The 15,461-nt window shown below is 42.7% G+C and overlaps 1 protein-coding gene across 1 annotated transcript in view; it reads right to left on the bottom strand.

The window, feature by feature from the left end:
* Positions 1-6,561: 6,561 nt before the first annotated feature.
* Positions 6,562-15,461, bottom strand: part of LOC138491372 (otospiralin-like) — a 50,346-nt gene continuing 41,446 nt past the window's right edge. The window contains exon 4 of the mRNA XM_069617866.1: positions 6,562-6,981. Coding sequence (XP_069473967.1) covers positions 6,797-6,981 — 185 coding nt within the window. The 3' untranslated portion in view covers positions 6,562-6,796. The remainder of the gene's footprint in view (positions 6,982-15,461) is intronic.

The following is a 15,461-nucleotide window of genomic DNA, read 5'->3' as shown; positions in this document are numbered from 1 at the left end:
CTCAAGGATTAGTGATGGGCCCACTTCTCTTTACCCTATACACATCCTCGTTTGGCAAATTAATGTCCTATTTTGGCTGTAACTATCACCTCTTTGCGGACGATACTCAGATATTCTTCTCCTTTACCCCTGCAATCTCTGAATGCATAACCAACTTTCTTACCACATGGCTCTACAGTGCCTCATGCTAAAACTTTTGAGGACAAAAGTCATCTTTCTCTCTGCCTCCAGTGACAACCCCACCCACCCCTCTCTAATTTCGTTCCCCCTGGCCTCCCCAGCCCCTCACCCATGGCTCGCAGCCTTTTGGTTCTCTTTGACAGTGACCTGAAACTACCAGTTCATCATGGCCACTGGAACCAGTCTCAAGCAGCTAAACATTAGAAAATTCGACCCACATCACACACATCACGCAAAATCCATATTTCTACTCATGTGCTCAGCAAACTGGATTACTGCACATGCCTAATTCTTAGTTTACCTCTCTACGCATTTGCACCACTGAACAAAGCCCTCAACTTTGGGGCACCCACCCTTTTCAAGCTACCCATATTTCCCCCCACCGCTACCTAGTATCACCAACCAGGATGGCTATCCATGCAAAATCACTCTCTGTTTAAATTCCTGCTACTCATCTATGAATCCATCCATGGTCTTTTGCTCGAGTACCTCACTGAATACATCTCGCTTTACTCTACCTCTCAAACTCTCTGCTTCCTGACTCATTACATCCTATATGTGTCCTGCCTCACCTGTGCATCCTGCCACTTTCCCTCCTTTTCTCTACTGCCCCATTCTACTGTAATGCTCTCCATTAGCCATAAAAGGCATCTCTTCAGTGGAACTCTTTCTTTAAAAAAGCCCCAAACGTCATCTTCTAGCAATGAACAGAGCACTCCAAGTGCCACTAATATCCCATCCAAAGAAACTGCCTAACCCACCTCTCCTGCATTCTGCCCCGAGTCCACTCTATAATGAGCAAATATGCAAATATTGACCGCAGGATCCCAATGTTCAAAATGTTTTGGTTTTCTCCAGTCCATGTCCCATGATTACGTCCCTATTCGTACCCATTCTTACCCTTTCACCGCACAGCATACATCAATCAATACAACAATGCTCTGATGTAAACGCACTTTACCACAGGACTGCTTCTGCTCTCTGTTATTGTCTACTTTGTAAAACATTTCTGTTTGAAATGACATCCGCGTCCCAAACCAATACAAATACAAATAAAAATTGGTTCTTGGTGCTGCCCAATGGCTGCATTGATAACCTCCCCTGTGCATTTGCGGCACGCCGCGCCAGCCTGAAAATCCCTTTGGCTATGATGGGGGTTCTGCGGCATTTCACATAGTTGCATGACTCATCTCCTGCACTCAGAAACATGTTCCACTTCATCATGGGCGACATAATAACATCTCTGTCTTACTGGGATGATAATATGTTGTTTGAACACAATACTGGGAAAAAGTTTTTCCTTGACTGACTTCTGTATGTTTGCATGTGTCTGTTATTGAGGCATGCTGGTTCTTACAGTTTAACTTCCTTTCTTTGGATAATGACCTATTAGGTGGAGCCAGGTAACTACCATGCCACTACGGATGTAACAGTCATACAGGGTCACAACTCAGGGTCACAACTCATCCCCCCTTTGGTAGGCACAGCAGGTAGCAGCTGATCCAGCCCCGTCCCTAGCAGCCTGCTACCCTCATAGGTTAGCTTGGTGATTCCAGTGTATTTACCACAGAGCATGTTGCATGATTTGCAAGTGTGGTACGTTGACAGATTTGTTTTGTGTGCATCAAATCATCTTGTTTGTTTCGCTGTATATATTTCATTTTTGCTGTAAATTTGTGATTTCTTTTTGTGCAATGCACACAAAGTGGCTCGCCTGCTAGCCAACCATCTTGTACGTTCCGCAGAATGTTTTTAAATGTGCTGTTTGTTTTTCAATTAGTTTGGTCCCACCAACCCCACTACATGTTCGGTGAAGCAGATCATCATGTTGGATTTGCAGAATATTTGCCATTTTGTGGTCTATTTTTCACTTTGTTTTGACTCTCTGATCCAGCTTTGGATATATGGCGGCCCTACTGCATATTTGATGCAGTGAAACATCTAGTTAATTTTGTGGAATATTTTTAATTTCGGAGTATGTTTTTTGTTTTGATTCTTCCTTCCAACCTTAATGGGTTTGTATGGTGGCCTTACTCCACTTTGGTTCCAGACGATTATTTTGTGCTTTTCATGGAATATTTTTCATATGGCTGCATGTTTTTTTATTTTGTTTTACCTCCCCCCCTCTGACCCCCCAATCCTACTGTGCATGTATGGAGATGCTAATGCATGTTGGGTGCAGCAGATCATTTTAAATGTTTCGCTGTAAATATACATTTTTGCTCTATATTTTTCAATTAATTTTGTCCCTCTGATCCTACTGTCCATGACTCAATAGGGGTGTATTTGGTGTGTGTGTGTCTGTGTGTGTGTGTGTGTGCACTTGCTTCTGTATGTTGGGGGCTGCTGATGTTTGTGTGAATTTTGTAGTTTTTTTTCATTACTTTTGTCCCTTGTGCCTACCGTGCATGTACAGAAATATTGATACTTTTGAATATCTCAAGTGTGGCTGATCAGATATTTGAATTCTATCCAGTGTGCACAAGTTCATCATAAGACCCAGGAGTGGAATTTGTTTTTTTTAAAGTCGAAGTGGGCAATTTCAAGATATGGAGGTCAAAGAGAGATTTTCCAGTTTGTATGGAAATCGCAATGCTAATACTATTTTATTTTCACCGGTGATATCTGGCATTAAAGCGTTGGCGAAACTTCAGCAAACATGGCATCCGTGTATAGCTCTGAACAGACTAATTCAGCGCCAGATTTGATGAACTTTCATGGACGAGAAGAAAAGTTGCATCAGAAAACATTTCTTCATTTTCCTATGTAAAGTGATGCGTAACAAAATACAGAGCCGCTATAGAGACTCTATAATACATTGAAAATACCAGAATTCTTCATGGTCTTAAGTATCCATATTTTATAGGAAATGAATAAAGTGGCGACGCAGCACCATATGCAAACTATTGCTATTGCTGTCTGTGACTCTGTAATATGTGTATCAACAGAAAAACATTTTTGAAGGAACCATAAGTGTGCCACCGTCATCATAATACGACTATGACAGGGCCAAGACCGGCACGCCCCACTCTGCCAGCTGCTTAGAACGTCACTCCATGAAATGACTTCCCTGGGACATCAGGTCTTGAATTTATTTTATTTACAATTGAATGGAACTTTACATTTAGTGACCTTAACCAGTTTGTGGAACTCCTCTTTTTCTTTGGCTTAATTGTTTAAGTCCTGTTGGAAGTGGGTTGACATACCATGTTTTTTATCTTTCATCTTGGCATGTATGGCATCATGAGCATTGCATGACAGTTGCCACGTTAGGGTTGTTTAAAGATGGCAGAGGTGTAGTTATGGTTCTTTCAGAAACAATATCCCTCAATTTCTGGTGGTTTTGTTGATTTGCGTCTCAACCATAACTTCCTTTTAAGAAACCTTTTTCATTGAATTTCTATGTTTTTTGAAGAGAAGCCAAACCATAACGTCCATTTTAAAAGAGTTTTATCCATGAATTTCAATTTTATTTTTAGGTACACTAAACCATAATGTTACATTAAAAAGGTTGTTTGGCTATAGAGACATTCTCAGTGGCCCTAGGTGGCGTGACAGTCTTGTTAGAGTGTAACTCAGAAAATAAACCTTTTAAACTTTGTGGGGGGAGAGGAGAGGGAGGGGGGAAAATAGTAAATTGTAATTGACATTTTTTACTGTTTTGCATATGTTCACTGACTGTTAAAACTATAATAAAAAGCAGAGTTTTAAAAATAAATGTTGGTGTCTTTTAAAAATGATATATATTGTCATGCTGTTAATCTGTATTCGCAAAATACCGCCTTGTTATGAATATTGGCCTAAGCCCATTCGCGTTACACAGAAAAACGCATCTGAAATGTCCTGCTTTCGATCGATGTCGCCGCCATTTTAAGAATCATCCGCCATTTTGATTTCAGCTCTTGTTTCTGTCTTCTAAAATGGTAGACTGTGTTTTCAACTTGCAGCTAAGCTGTACGACCTTTGAGTTCTGTTAATGTTTAGGCTGACCGAGAGCAGACTGTTTGACCAATCTAAAGAAACCTTGTGACTTGAATGAACTGCCATCCAAGTGTTGTCTCTGCTCACAAGCCTCATTCACATATAAACAATGAGACAATGGAAAACAAATTCAGATCGTGTGTTCTGGCTGAACTGCATTGTAGCGATTCTTGGAGCAAGACTTACCGTGGATCAGAGAACCAACAAGCATCATTGCAACTTAATGGACATGCAAACTTGTTTAATCCCTTGTACAATATTGTAATATTTGACATGTGAACTGTGCACCAACTCTAGCATGTGAATTATTAGCTTGGAGAGAGGCTGGACAATGTTTTGAAAATAGTATAAATATGTCTGTGTTTAGATGTCCTGCACTCTCACCCCTCACTGTGTCTGCTGGTACACACTGCGAGGTGTTGGGAGCCAGATAGTTACCTGTTTTGCTTTGACTGTACAGTATTAACAGATGCTTGTATCTTTTCAACCCGCGATTGGCGTATTTCATTTGCAGTACTAAGCCTCAATATTTCTTTGATCTTTCAATGCCTCATTGCTTATTGGCCAAGGCCTGTGGCTATGCTCAGTGTGCACTTTGAATGAAGCCTGGCCGTTGAACATGCCCAAGGCTCCCTCAAGCCAATAGATTGGCCCATTGGGCATCGCTTAAAGCTAACACCAACGGCTCAAACGGCTCTTTAACGGGTTCATGGCAGAGCGGCCAGTGCAGTCTTCTCATGGCTTTCAGGCCACTGTAGCAAAACAACCTTTCAGTTTTATTTCTGATGGAAGATTACACCCCTTTGCATACCCACTTTCTCTCACTAATTTCAGGTAAGCCCAAAAGGGAATATATATGCCTCTTTGAAATGCTTTTGCAGCATGGGTTCCGAGGGCTACTCCTAGACCTCTTGGCTGCGTTCGATCTGGTGGACCACAAGACTCTCACATCTCACCTCACTCAATCAGCAAACTTCTCCAAAGAAGCAGTGCTCTGGGTCACCTCCTTCTTGGAGGGTAGGGCCATGAAGGTCCTCTCCGACACAGCTAACACAGCCCCCACCACCATCCACTGTGGAGCCCCACAGGGCTCCTGCACAGCGCCAACTCTGTACAACCTGTTTACGAAGCCCCTCTTTGACAAACTTGATGCCCTGGGTATCACATACACCAACTATGCTGACGATACCCAGGTACTCCTTCCACTCTCTGGAGTATACCACAAAGACGCTGAAGCACTCGACACAATTTACTCCACCATTCAGGCCTGGATGGCAGCCAACAGCCTCTGCCTCAATGGGGACAAGACCGCAATCCTCATACTAGGTCAAAAAGCCACTCTGGCCAAACTCCACAAATTATACTCCAACTTCACCATTGACAAAACCACCACCCCGTATCCACCTCTGTGAAGACCTTAGGAGTTCATTTAGACTCTACCTTATCCATGACTAAACAGGTCAGCGCAATCTCCTCCGCCTCAGCCTACACCACCAAACTCATAAATGCAATCAAGCCATACCTCTTCAAACCCAACTGTCTATCTATAGCTAGAGCAACCATCGGCGCTAAACTTGACTACTGCAACGCCCTCCTAGCAGGCACGTCAGTTAAAGAATGCATCACATTCAAAATCCTCACTCTCAGTCACAAATGCCTCTCCTGCACAGCACCTTCCTATTTATCCGAAGCTATAATGAAATCCACCTCCACACGACCAGTCACAGAGCTCGCTATGCCAACAAAATACACAACCTCACATAAACAAAGCTAGAGCTGGAGGGTTAGGATTCCCCCACATAGCCTCCAAGCTATGGAACTCCTTACCTGCCGACATCAGAGCCGAAAACTCCCTCCCTGCTTTCCGGAAAAAACTAAAAACTACACTCTTCACCTAATCTCTATCTCTCTCCCCTCTATGGCTCTGTATTGTAAATAATGATATGTCAAAGCAACTGTAAATAAGTCAAATGTAAAGTAAAATGAACTGTAAACAAGAAAAGAGATCTGTAACTAAGAAATATGCTCCGTAACTAGCGCCACGATGCCTCTGGGCTGCTGTGCACTAAACAAATGCGAATGAATAAAATAAAAAAAATGGATGTCACTCAAACGTCTACAGGCCACAAATGCAGCTCCTTGGAAAATGTTACCTCCTTCCAGGCACCTACCAAAACGGTTCGCTTTCAGAGAGCTAATCTGGTTGCTCCCTGCTGGGTTTGCAGACATGGACAATGGTGGGGTGTCCATAAAGCAATAGGGGGGTCCACATATTTTGACAGGAGAACGTAGATATCTCATATGCTTTCTTGGCTATTTTTGTCAATATTTATTTGTAATGAAATGGTGGATGGATTTACATCACATTTGTCAAAGAGAAACTGCATAGCTATCCCAAAATACATTGAAAATAATAATTCTTTATTATCTTAAATCTGCATATTTTATTGGAAATGTATCAGAGAGACAGCGTCAGTTGCAGAACTGAAAAATACAATACAAAGAGGCACACATATAAAAATGTACACAGTAAACATAAGCATAGCGTAACGGACACAATAGCGAGGTTGAAGATGGCTGCCATTCATGAGTCGCTCCCAATTATACACCATCTACTCTGTTCAAAAACATGTATTTAGTGCTCGTGATTAGGGACATCGTACCCCAAGGTGTCCCCTATTGGATAGTGAGCGAAGAAGGTTCTGGCCAGGTCATTAATTCTGTGGTACGCTCCCAGGCTGCGGAAATGTTCCACATAATTCCAGAAATCGTTGGTGGAGTACGACCAGTAGGGTCTGGCAATCGGTTCTGCAAAAGGGTCTGAAAGAAGAGAGTAGAGTTGTGTTAATAGAACACCAGTGGGACAGCGGCACAGATGATTGCCACCTTCAGTGTCAAACAAATAATGGGAATCGAATATCAAATGGCCAATGCATTTTATAGCATTCATTTTCCTAGCTTCCAAATTCAACAGATTTTTAGAATGGTACGGTTCCAAAAATATCTTACTAACAAAATGTGGAATATTAAAAAATATTTTTTCAGAAAGTATTGTTGTCTCATTTGAAACTACAGTTTTAAAGGTTCTGAACTCTTTATCTGGGGTATTCTTGATGGAAACGTAATAATATATACAGTACACAGCACAGCTCACAGTTTCCCTGGTAAATGCACTCAATCACTTATGATTCTTGCATTATCCTGCACATCATAGGAAATTTACCCTGATTAGAAGTAGACCTAGGCCGAGGGGTGTCCCGAGAGTTATGGACCCCGGAGGATCAAGTTAAAGTCCTGAGGGCGGCAAGGGATTTTCATGAGGTTCACAGGTCCACAACTCTCAGTATGTCCCGAGGGCGGGTCTATAAAGCTATTATGTATTTTTGCTTTTAAGAACGAGAAGGATATATGCCTGGGGTGGCTGCAGGGAACTGGATGGGTTGGGTTGGAGCATGTAACAACGTGCTGAGGGGCGAGGAAGAGGCAATCTTGTTGAATCATGGAGGGCCACTTCTGCAAGGTGCAGTCTCGCAAAGAAACGGAGTGGCGGCTGGGGGTGTTCAGAGACACGTGAGGGCTGCATCTGCCATGTGCTTCCCGGTGAACGTTCAGTGCGACAGGCGAGGGGGGAAGTCATAGACCTGGGTCAAGTATGCCCGGAGCGCCCCATGTTAAAGATAACGAGGGGGTTGCCTGGGGATTTTGGAGTGCAAGGGATGTGTCTGTTAAATGTGGCCACGCCAAGGAGGGGAGCGTTGCTGGATCAAGTATGCCGGGACCGACCCATGTTAAAGATAAGGAGGGGGTTGCCTGGGGATTTTGGAGTGCAAGGGACGTGTCTGTCAGAAGTGGCCAGGCCAAGAATGCCGGGAGCGACCCATGTTAAAGATAAAGTGGGGGGGCTTCCTGGGGATTTCAGAGTGCAAGGGGCATGTCTGTCAGATGTTGCCAGGCTAAGGAGGGGAACGTTGCTGGCGGCTTTGTTTGCAGTGGCTCTCCTGTGATGAGAGGAAGCGCTGTACTGTGAGTCCTACCGCTAATCTGGCAGATGACCAGCAGAGCGGTCCTGGAAGTGGCCCTTGCAGCAGCCCTTGCAGCAGCGCTCATGTTGTGATGAGAGGGGGCGCAGCGCTCTGAGCCCTGCCGCTCAAGTTGTGATGAGAGGGGGCGCAGCGCTCTGAGCCCTGCCGGCAGCGTGGATCGGAGGGACACGATGCACCCTCTCCTCAATGGGCGTTTTTCAGGCTAAATGAGATTTCTAAGCAGTATAGTCTCGTATAGGCCAGAAATTAACCAATGGGGGGACAGAATTCATGTCACCAGAACATACTATTTACTTAGGACTCAGTACAGCTGCCCCTGAGTATAAACTGCTCTTCTTGTGACGCCATGGAGAATGTGATCATCACACTCCACAACAATCAGAATCTAGCTGTCCAATTCCATGAAGAGCTAATATGGAGAAGTGGAGCCCTTTCTTTTTGTTAAATCTTTAATTTTTATTTGCATTTATACAGTAATACAAACAGCATTTAAATACTGTAATCCAAAATAACGCAAATGTCCCCCCATATCTCCCCACCCTCATAGCTTTGCCAGTGATGTTGGATCGAACTGTGTCACAGACAATTACTGAGTCTCTGGGATAACAGTAACAGAGCTTAATGAACTTTGTAGACCCCCCCCCTTAAATATTTCTACTTCATTGACATTCTATCAATTTCCCTTTCAAGAAGGATACATGTGGTCTCCCTCCCACCTAGCTACCAGAGGATACCATTCCTCCTGAAAGGACCCTACATTGTCATTGACCAATGCCGTCAGCTTCTCCATGACCGTCAAATCATGCAATTTGTGCCCTCAGTCCTTTTTGCGTGTGTACCCTCCCACCCTTTCACTGCTGGCCTATCACCAGTGTCCTTGCTATGAAGATAGCCTCCACCATCCCGGGTAATCTGTATTCATCCCTATCCTAAGCCGGGATGCCCAGAAGCAGCTAAAGATGGTCCATACTAAGCTGAACGTGTGTGATGTCTTTAATCCAACTGATGAGTTCTTCCCAGAAAAGGCTTTGTTTGTGGCAGTGCCACCACATAATGGAGCCCTTTCTGCTTTAGAGTAAAGATTGTGGAACGTATTACCACAGAGTTGAAACCAAATGATAGTATGTTGGTGTTTCATATGAGGACCATGATCAAATTCGTCTGTGAATATCAATGAATTCCGATCCACCTCAATCTGTCATTACCTTCTGTATATGTTTGGTTGTAAGCATTGCAAAGTATTTGCAACATATGCACCAAATACAAATACAAATACATTAATTCAAATAAAGTACATTGAAAAGGGTGCACGCATATATAAAGAGATATACATGGTAAGGACATTTGAAGAACTATCTTGGAATTTGACATTTGCATAATTTTACTTCTCTCTGGGAAATGTGTGTCCTTGAAATGAGATCTTTCAGCACATGTACATGTAAGAGAAGTGTTGCATATTATATATATATATATAACAGTGCCTGCAGTAGCAGCCCTGTAGTTATGGTTAAGTTGCTCAACCCATAGGAAGAGCACTTTTTGGGCGGTTTATAACTTCGCACCCTCTGGACGAATCCTCACGAATCTTTGCAAACATAGTATATGGCTCATGAGATTGATTCTGTGAGGTTTGGTGAGGTTTCCTACACAGGGGCAAAGTTATAGGGACGGGGGGGTCCCAAAATGTGTGGTTTCTCCCATAGAAAAAGTGTGCTATCTGGGTTCGGTCTGCTGACTCACTTCCCTGTTTGGTCCGCAGATGGGCCTTCGATTGGCCAAGTGGGGAGGCGTGAGGTCCGCGGACATCGGACACGCACACTGATTGGATGGTGAAAAGTGTGAGGTGCATCATATTTTTTGGAAACGCCCACCAGGTTGGATTCGTGGACAGCGCTTGCAGTCCGCGAACATCACAGTAAAAACATATTAAAAAATACAACATTGCACTTGTGAAACTATTGAAACAATCTGTGGAGAGGTGAGGAGTGATGAGGATGGGATGGGATATGGCCATAAAAAGCCAAAAAAATTGGCGGGTTTCCACCTTCGAAGTCTGCAAACAGTCTTGAAAGGGGCCCCTACGGGTCCCTTACGTATATGGAAACAAGGCAAGTCACCACACACGATAGATACGCCAGACACAAGGTTGTATTCCCAAAGCTAGGGTTTATTGCAAAGCAAATAGTCTCAGTTGGCCAACTCGGTCTCACGACCTGGGACGTGTATCTCTAGACCTCGAGGGACGCAAAAGAGTGAATTACGTACATCAGTTATAAATATACAAAATGCATATCATACAATCAGCTATGACATGTTTAACACCCCCCTTTATTGGGTTTCTTTGCACTCGGTGTGATGATGGACACTTTCTACAATTATGACACCTTCAAATATCTATCCTAGTAACAATATGCAATTTGCAAGTGCGGAGGCATCTTTCAGTTGTTGAACAGAACGCAGTGCTTCTGTTCTTGGAAGCGACCTACATACAGGGGAAGTGTCACATTCCAGACCTTGCTATCTATGAGGTGCTATTTGTGTCCCTGGAGCCGACACGCCCTACAGGGCTCAGTAAAGGGGGGCCGTAATAAGAGCATAATTCAAGCCTTTAGCTGCTTTATTCGAACATATTCTACCATATAACAAGACTGGATGGCAGCTGCGAAATGATTAAATGCCCTGCAGCTCTGCTTCAAGGCTACATTCGGGAGGGAGCGGGCATTCCTTCCTGGTGCTGCCTACGTTGTGTTTCAACGAACCCTTGTTATCCCCGCGGCCCTGCGGCCTTGTCCTTTCATGTTCAGACAACAATGTTTTACATTCATGCAGTGTAAGCAGAAAATGTGCTGCGAAGCAATAAGAACAGAAAGCAATGAGCAATGGTTAGAAAATAAAATGGCGATCCTTGTTACATCAAAATGGTCATTCATTGGCAAACTCAGAAACCTATATGTCTGTCATATTGTGCATGAGACGGTTGGAACACGGCCACCAACATACGTTTGCCGTCAAACATGAGAGGTATCCATTTTTCTAGACTGACAGTCTGGGGACAGCTCTGTGATGTTCGTGAACATGTCAGATGTTCGGGGGCATCCATACATATTTCGGCATTACAGGGTGGGTGAAAAGCTGTTTTTGGATGGCGTATAACTTTGGCACCACTCAATGAAACTGTATGAAATGTTGTGATATTATTCTAGACGTGACCTTAAATGGTTCTACAAATGGTGGTGCTGTTTTGCCAAAAGTGAACAAAATTAGAGGGGCTCCCAAACAATGTGAAAGGCTTATACATTTGGAGCTGTTTCACAAATCTGCACAAATGTTTTGCAAAAAGATGTAAGACCCCGATTTTAATGTTTTTGCAAAGTCTGGTGGGATTTCAGGAAGAGGGGGCAACATTAGAGTGTTCAACATTTTTAGATGGGTTATAACTTTGTTGCCATTTGATGAATGTGCACAAAAGATTTTAGAAAGATTATACACTGAACCTTGAATTACAAAAGCAAAATTACATGACTATTTTATGTACACATATTTTGACACTGTTCAAAAAATAAAACATGGATGGATTTGCAGGAAAGTTGTGCAAGGATCATTAGCAAGGTCTTGAAAGCATGAAATGTGTCTGTGTTTTATTTTTTGAAAAGTGCCGTAAGGTAGGTACAAAAAATAGTGATATACGATTGGTGACTGAGGTATAGCTGGTGGCCATGGGCAGTGGCCAGATTGTCCAACTCATGGCCTTAGGCCATGACTTCCATAATCTGGCTACTGGCCATGACCATGAGGCACTGGCAATGGGGTTAAAGTGGGCATGGCCATCAGGGACTGGCTATGTGTTGAGGTTTTTCAAAATCGGGATAGAGTTGAATGGGAAAATAAATTCTGCCTGTGGCTAAAATTCTGTCCGTGGCCACAGCCCGAAGTGCTGCACGGGATTGCATCAACAGATCGCCATGACTATTGCTGCATACACCCCGAGACAATGCTAATCAGCAGATAATTACCAAGCACCCTGAACCAGGTGCCCATGTGGTCACCAGGCCACCCCTTGAAATCATTGCCCACCCATATTTGCAACCATAGTGTGACAAGATATTGGGATTGGACGCTGGACTCATTTCCACAACCTTTCAGCAATGACTGGCCCACAATCCACATGCCTTGAGAAAGACTCTAGAGAGTCAAATTACGTGTCGGTTGAGTTTCAAGAATAACTATAGTATCAGGAATGGTTTTGAAGACTGATTCATTACGACAACAGTTACTTATTGAATAACTCAGTGTTGTGGTGAACAGGGCTCACGCTCCTATTCGAAATCTAACACTTGAAGAAGGAAGGGCACCTTCACAAACGAACCCCATCACCAGCCGCAGGGTGATCTGTACTAGATGAAGCGCAGTGATCTACCCATTCTACCGCCCTGCAATTACTTGATAATTGTGTACTCTGATATGATTATTGGGGCACGCAGCATGACCGAATCCTAGGTTTGAATGGGAAGGAATATTTTGCTTGTGGCCACAGCCTGAAGTGCTGTACTGAATGACAACAAACCTGCGCAAGGAACATCAGCAAGGACCTGAAAGCATGGTTTTGCAAATCTGTTTTGTGTTTTATTTTTCCAAAGTGTCCAAATGTAAACACAAAAAATAGTGATATACGTTTGGTGCATGAACAATGGGCCTGGGTTATTGGGGCAATCGGCATGGCCGAAGCTGCAGGTTTAAATGGGAAAGGAAAATCTGCGTGTGACTGCAGCCCAGAGTGCTTGACGGGATTGCAGCAAAGTTGCGGGCATGAAGCATGGCCGAAGCTGTAGGTTTAAATGGGGGAAAAATAATCTGCTTGCGGCTGCTGACTGGAGTGCTAGACAGGATTGCAGCAAAGTTGTGCAAGGTGCATCAGCAAGGACCTGAAAGGATGCTTTTGCAAATCTGTCTTGTGTTTTACATTTTTGAAATTGTCGAAACGCAAGTACAAAAAATAGTGATATAACTTTTCTGCCATAGGCATAGGACCTGGTCATTAGCAAAGACACCTATCTACTCTGATTTGCCTATTGGAGTATGCGCTGCTGATAACGGCTTCCATAAGTATGCGTAGCAAAAAATATGTTTGTTAAAGGAGATTCATAGTTGTTTCATATATGTTAAATGAGGAATTATTAATAACGTATATACATTGAAGTAGCATTATGAAATATTTTCACTTATGAAAACGTATTCAATTGACAGAAAAAACTTTGTTAAAGGGACGTCATGGATAAGCTGAACCCCACCTTTGGGACTTCTCTGCCCCAGCAGTTAGCTAGTGGCCTCCCACCTTGGGATCCTTTGGCACTTCCCTCCTGGGCTCCCATGAGAACTTGTCCATCCATACTGCCCCTATTATTTATGCACTTCTGCCACTGCACAATGCATATGTGCATTTATAGGAGCACTATGTAAAAAGTATGGGAAATGTAGATGCAAAAGATTTGTAGAACATTGTTAAGTGGGAGTTGGTGGTTGGAAGATTAATATGTTGATAGGCTATATGTAGAGTTTTTTTAAGTGATTGGTTATTGGTGGATATATGTTTGAATGGTTTAAAGCAGTTAAGGAGGGAGTGTTACAAACAAACATAACGGAAAAAGAGTAGAATGGCTGTTTTGTTTGATGGTGTGCCTGTGCTATTCAGGTTTTCTAATAAGACAGGGCAATGCAGAGACTGTAGATAGTTATAAACAGCAATGGGTTATGGTGTTTATTGTATACTAAAGAGAAGAATTTCAGACACAAATGTGTTTCTGTGTTTTTTCTTTTTCTCTAGTATACAAGTGACAATTATTTCCATTAGTATAGTAGAAAATGCTAATGGGAATGTTGGAGAATCTTGCTGAATGTAACTACTTTACTGAAAAATGTAAAGTAGATGGAGTCTAAGGGCATATTGTTTTGGTTCTATTTTTTTACTGTGAAAGGTGGTTCCTAAAGGAACCTTTTTTTAAAAAAAATGTTTTAATTGTGTTTATGTTCAATATTTGAACTTTTACACATATCCGTTAAAAAAGTGACATTAAAACATGAATAATAAGCGATCATATCATTTTAAAACAAATAAAACACTTTCATCATTTTTAGCGTAAACAGCATACTTTCATCATTATCTCAACAACAACAAAAATGCTAACATCCCACAAATTAATAATTCAATACCAATATTAAGATCTGTAAAAAGAAAGAGGAAAGAAAAGGAGAGGCATGGAATAAAAGACAACCACTCTGTCGACTTAGTCTAACCAAGCTCGGCCAGCCTTCTAATCACTTCTGCGGTCAAAAAAACCTAATTGCCGCCACTCAACCTATACCATATTTCCTGAGCCAGGTCTATCCTTCCCATTGTGAAAAATCTGCTCAGAAAGCACGTTCTTAGGAATCTTTTTTATGTTTTTTCTTTTCTTTTGCAGGAGAGCATAGAAAGTAAGGTGAGGGGAAATGAAGGAAGGGGCACCAACCACACAAACGGAGGGGCGGGTGGATAGGGTAGAGGGCAGCGTTTCTCATGCTCCTTGATTTCAGCTTCAAAAACACTTTGAAATTGCTCCCCCTGCAGAGTGGTGTAGTGCAGTATATACAGAGTACTGTTGTTTTCGAAAGATATGGATCAACAATCATGTATATTTCCTGCAAGTTAGCTTGTGGGATTTTGTGTCCAACAGAAGTAGGCTGTGTGGTTACAGGATTGGTAGAGTAAGATGAGGTAGATGAAAACAGCCTACTACTTCCTAACAAAGGAACAGCGTTTCTAAGAGCATGCAGTGATTGGATTTGGTGTGGCGCGCATGGAGGTGGTCCCGTAGGAGTAATGTCCAGGTAGGCCGTGACTAAGTTGCACTCAGTGCATTTTACTTTGTTGGCTTTAGCATTTGGTACATTTTCAACAGTGGTAAATAACTGCTGCACCCATGATTCTCTCTGGGTGCTAGAGGTAGGCACTTCTTCTACCTCATCTTACTGGTCTTGTTGATTGTCTTTTGAAGTACTGCGCTTCTTTCATTGTGTAGGTCCTCCAGCTGGTGGTGGTGGCTCTTGGGGAGGAGGGATGGCAATAGCTGATGCCATGTTTAACATAAATAGCCATTTTCCAAATCTTCTTATAGTGTATTGTGTGCTCTGAATTTTTTGGGCAAGTTTGGTGAGGTTTTGTCAAGGGGGGGCAAAGTTATAAGGGGTTCCTAAAATAGTATTTTTTTCATAGAAATAATG

Source organism: Ambystoma mexicanum, chromosome 10, assembly GCF_040938575.1.
Source record: "Ambystoma mexicanum isolate Mex_15411 chromosome 10, UKY_AmexF1_1, whole genome shotgun sequence".
NCBI classification, from domain to species: domain Eukaryota; kingdom Metazoa; phylum Chordata; class Amphibia; order Caudata; family Ambystomatidae; genus Ambystoma; species Ambystoma mexicanum.
Note: the sequence above shows the minus strand (reverse complement) of the source record. Positions and strands in the feature narration are given on the sequence as shown.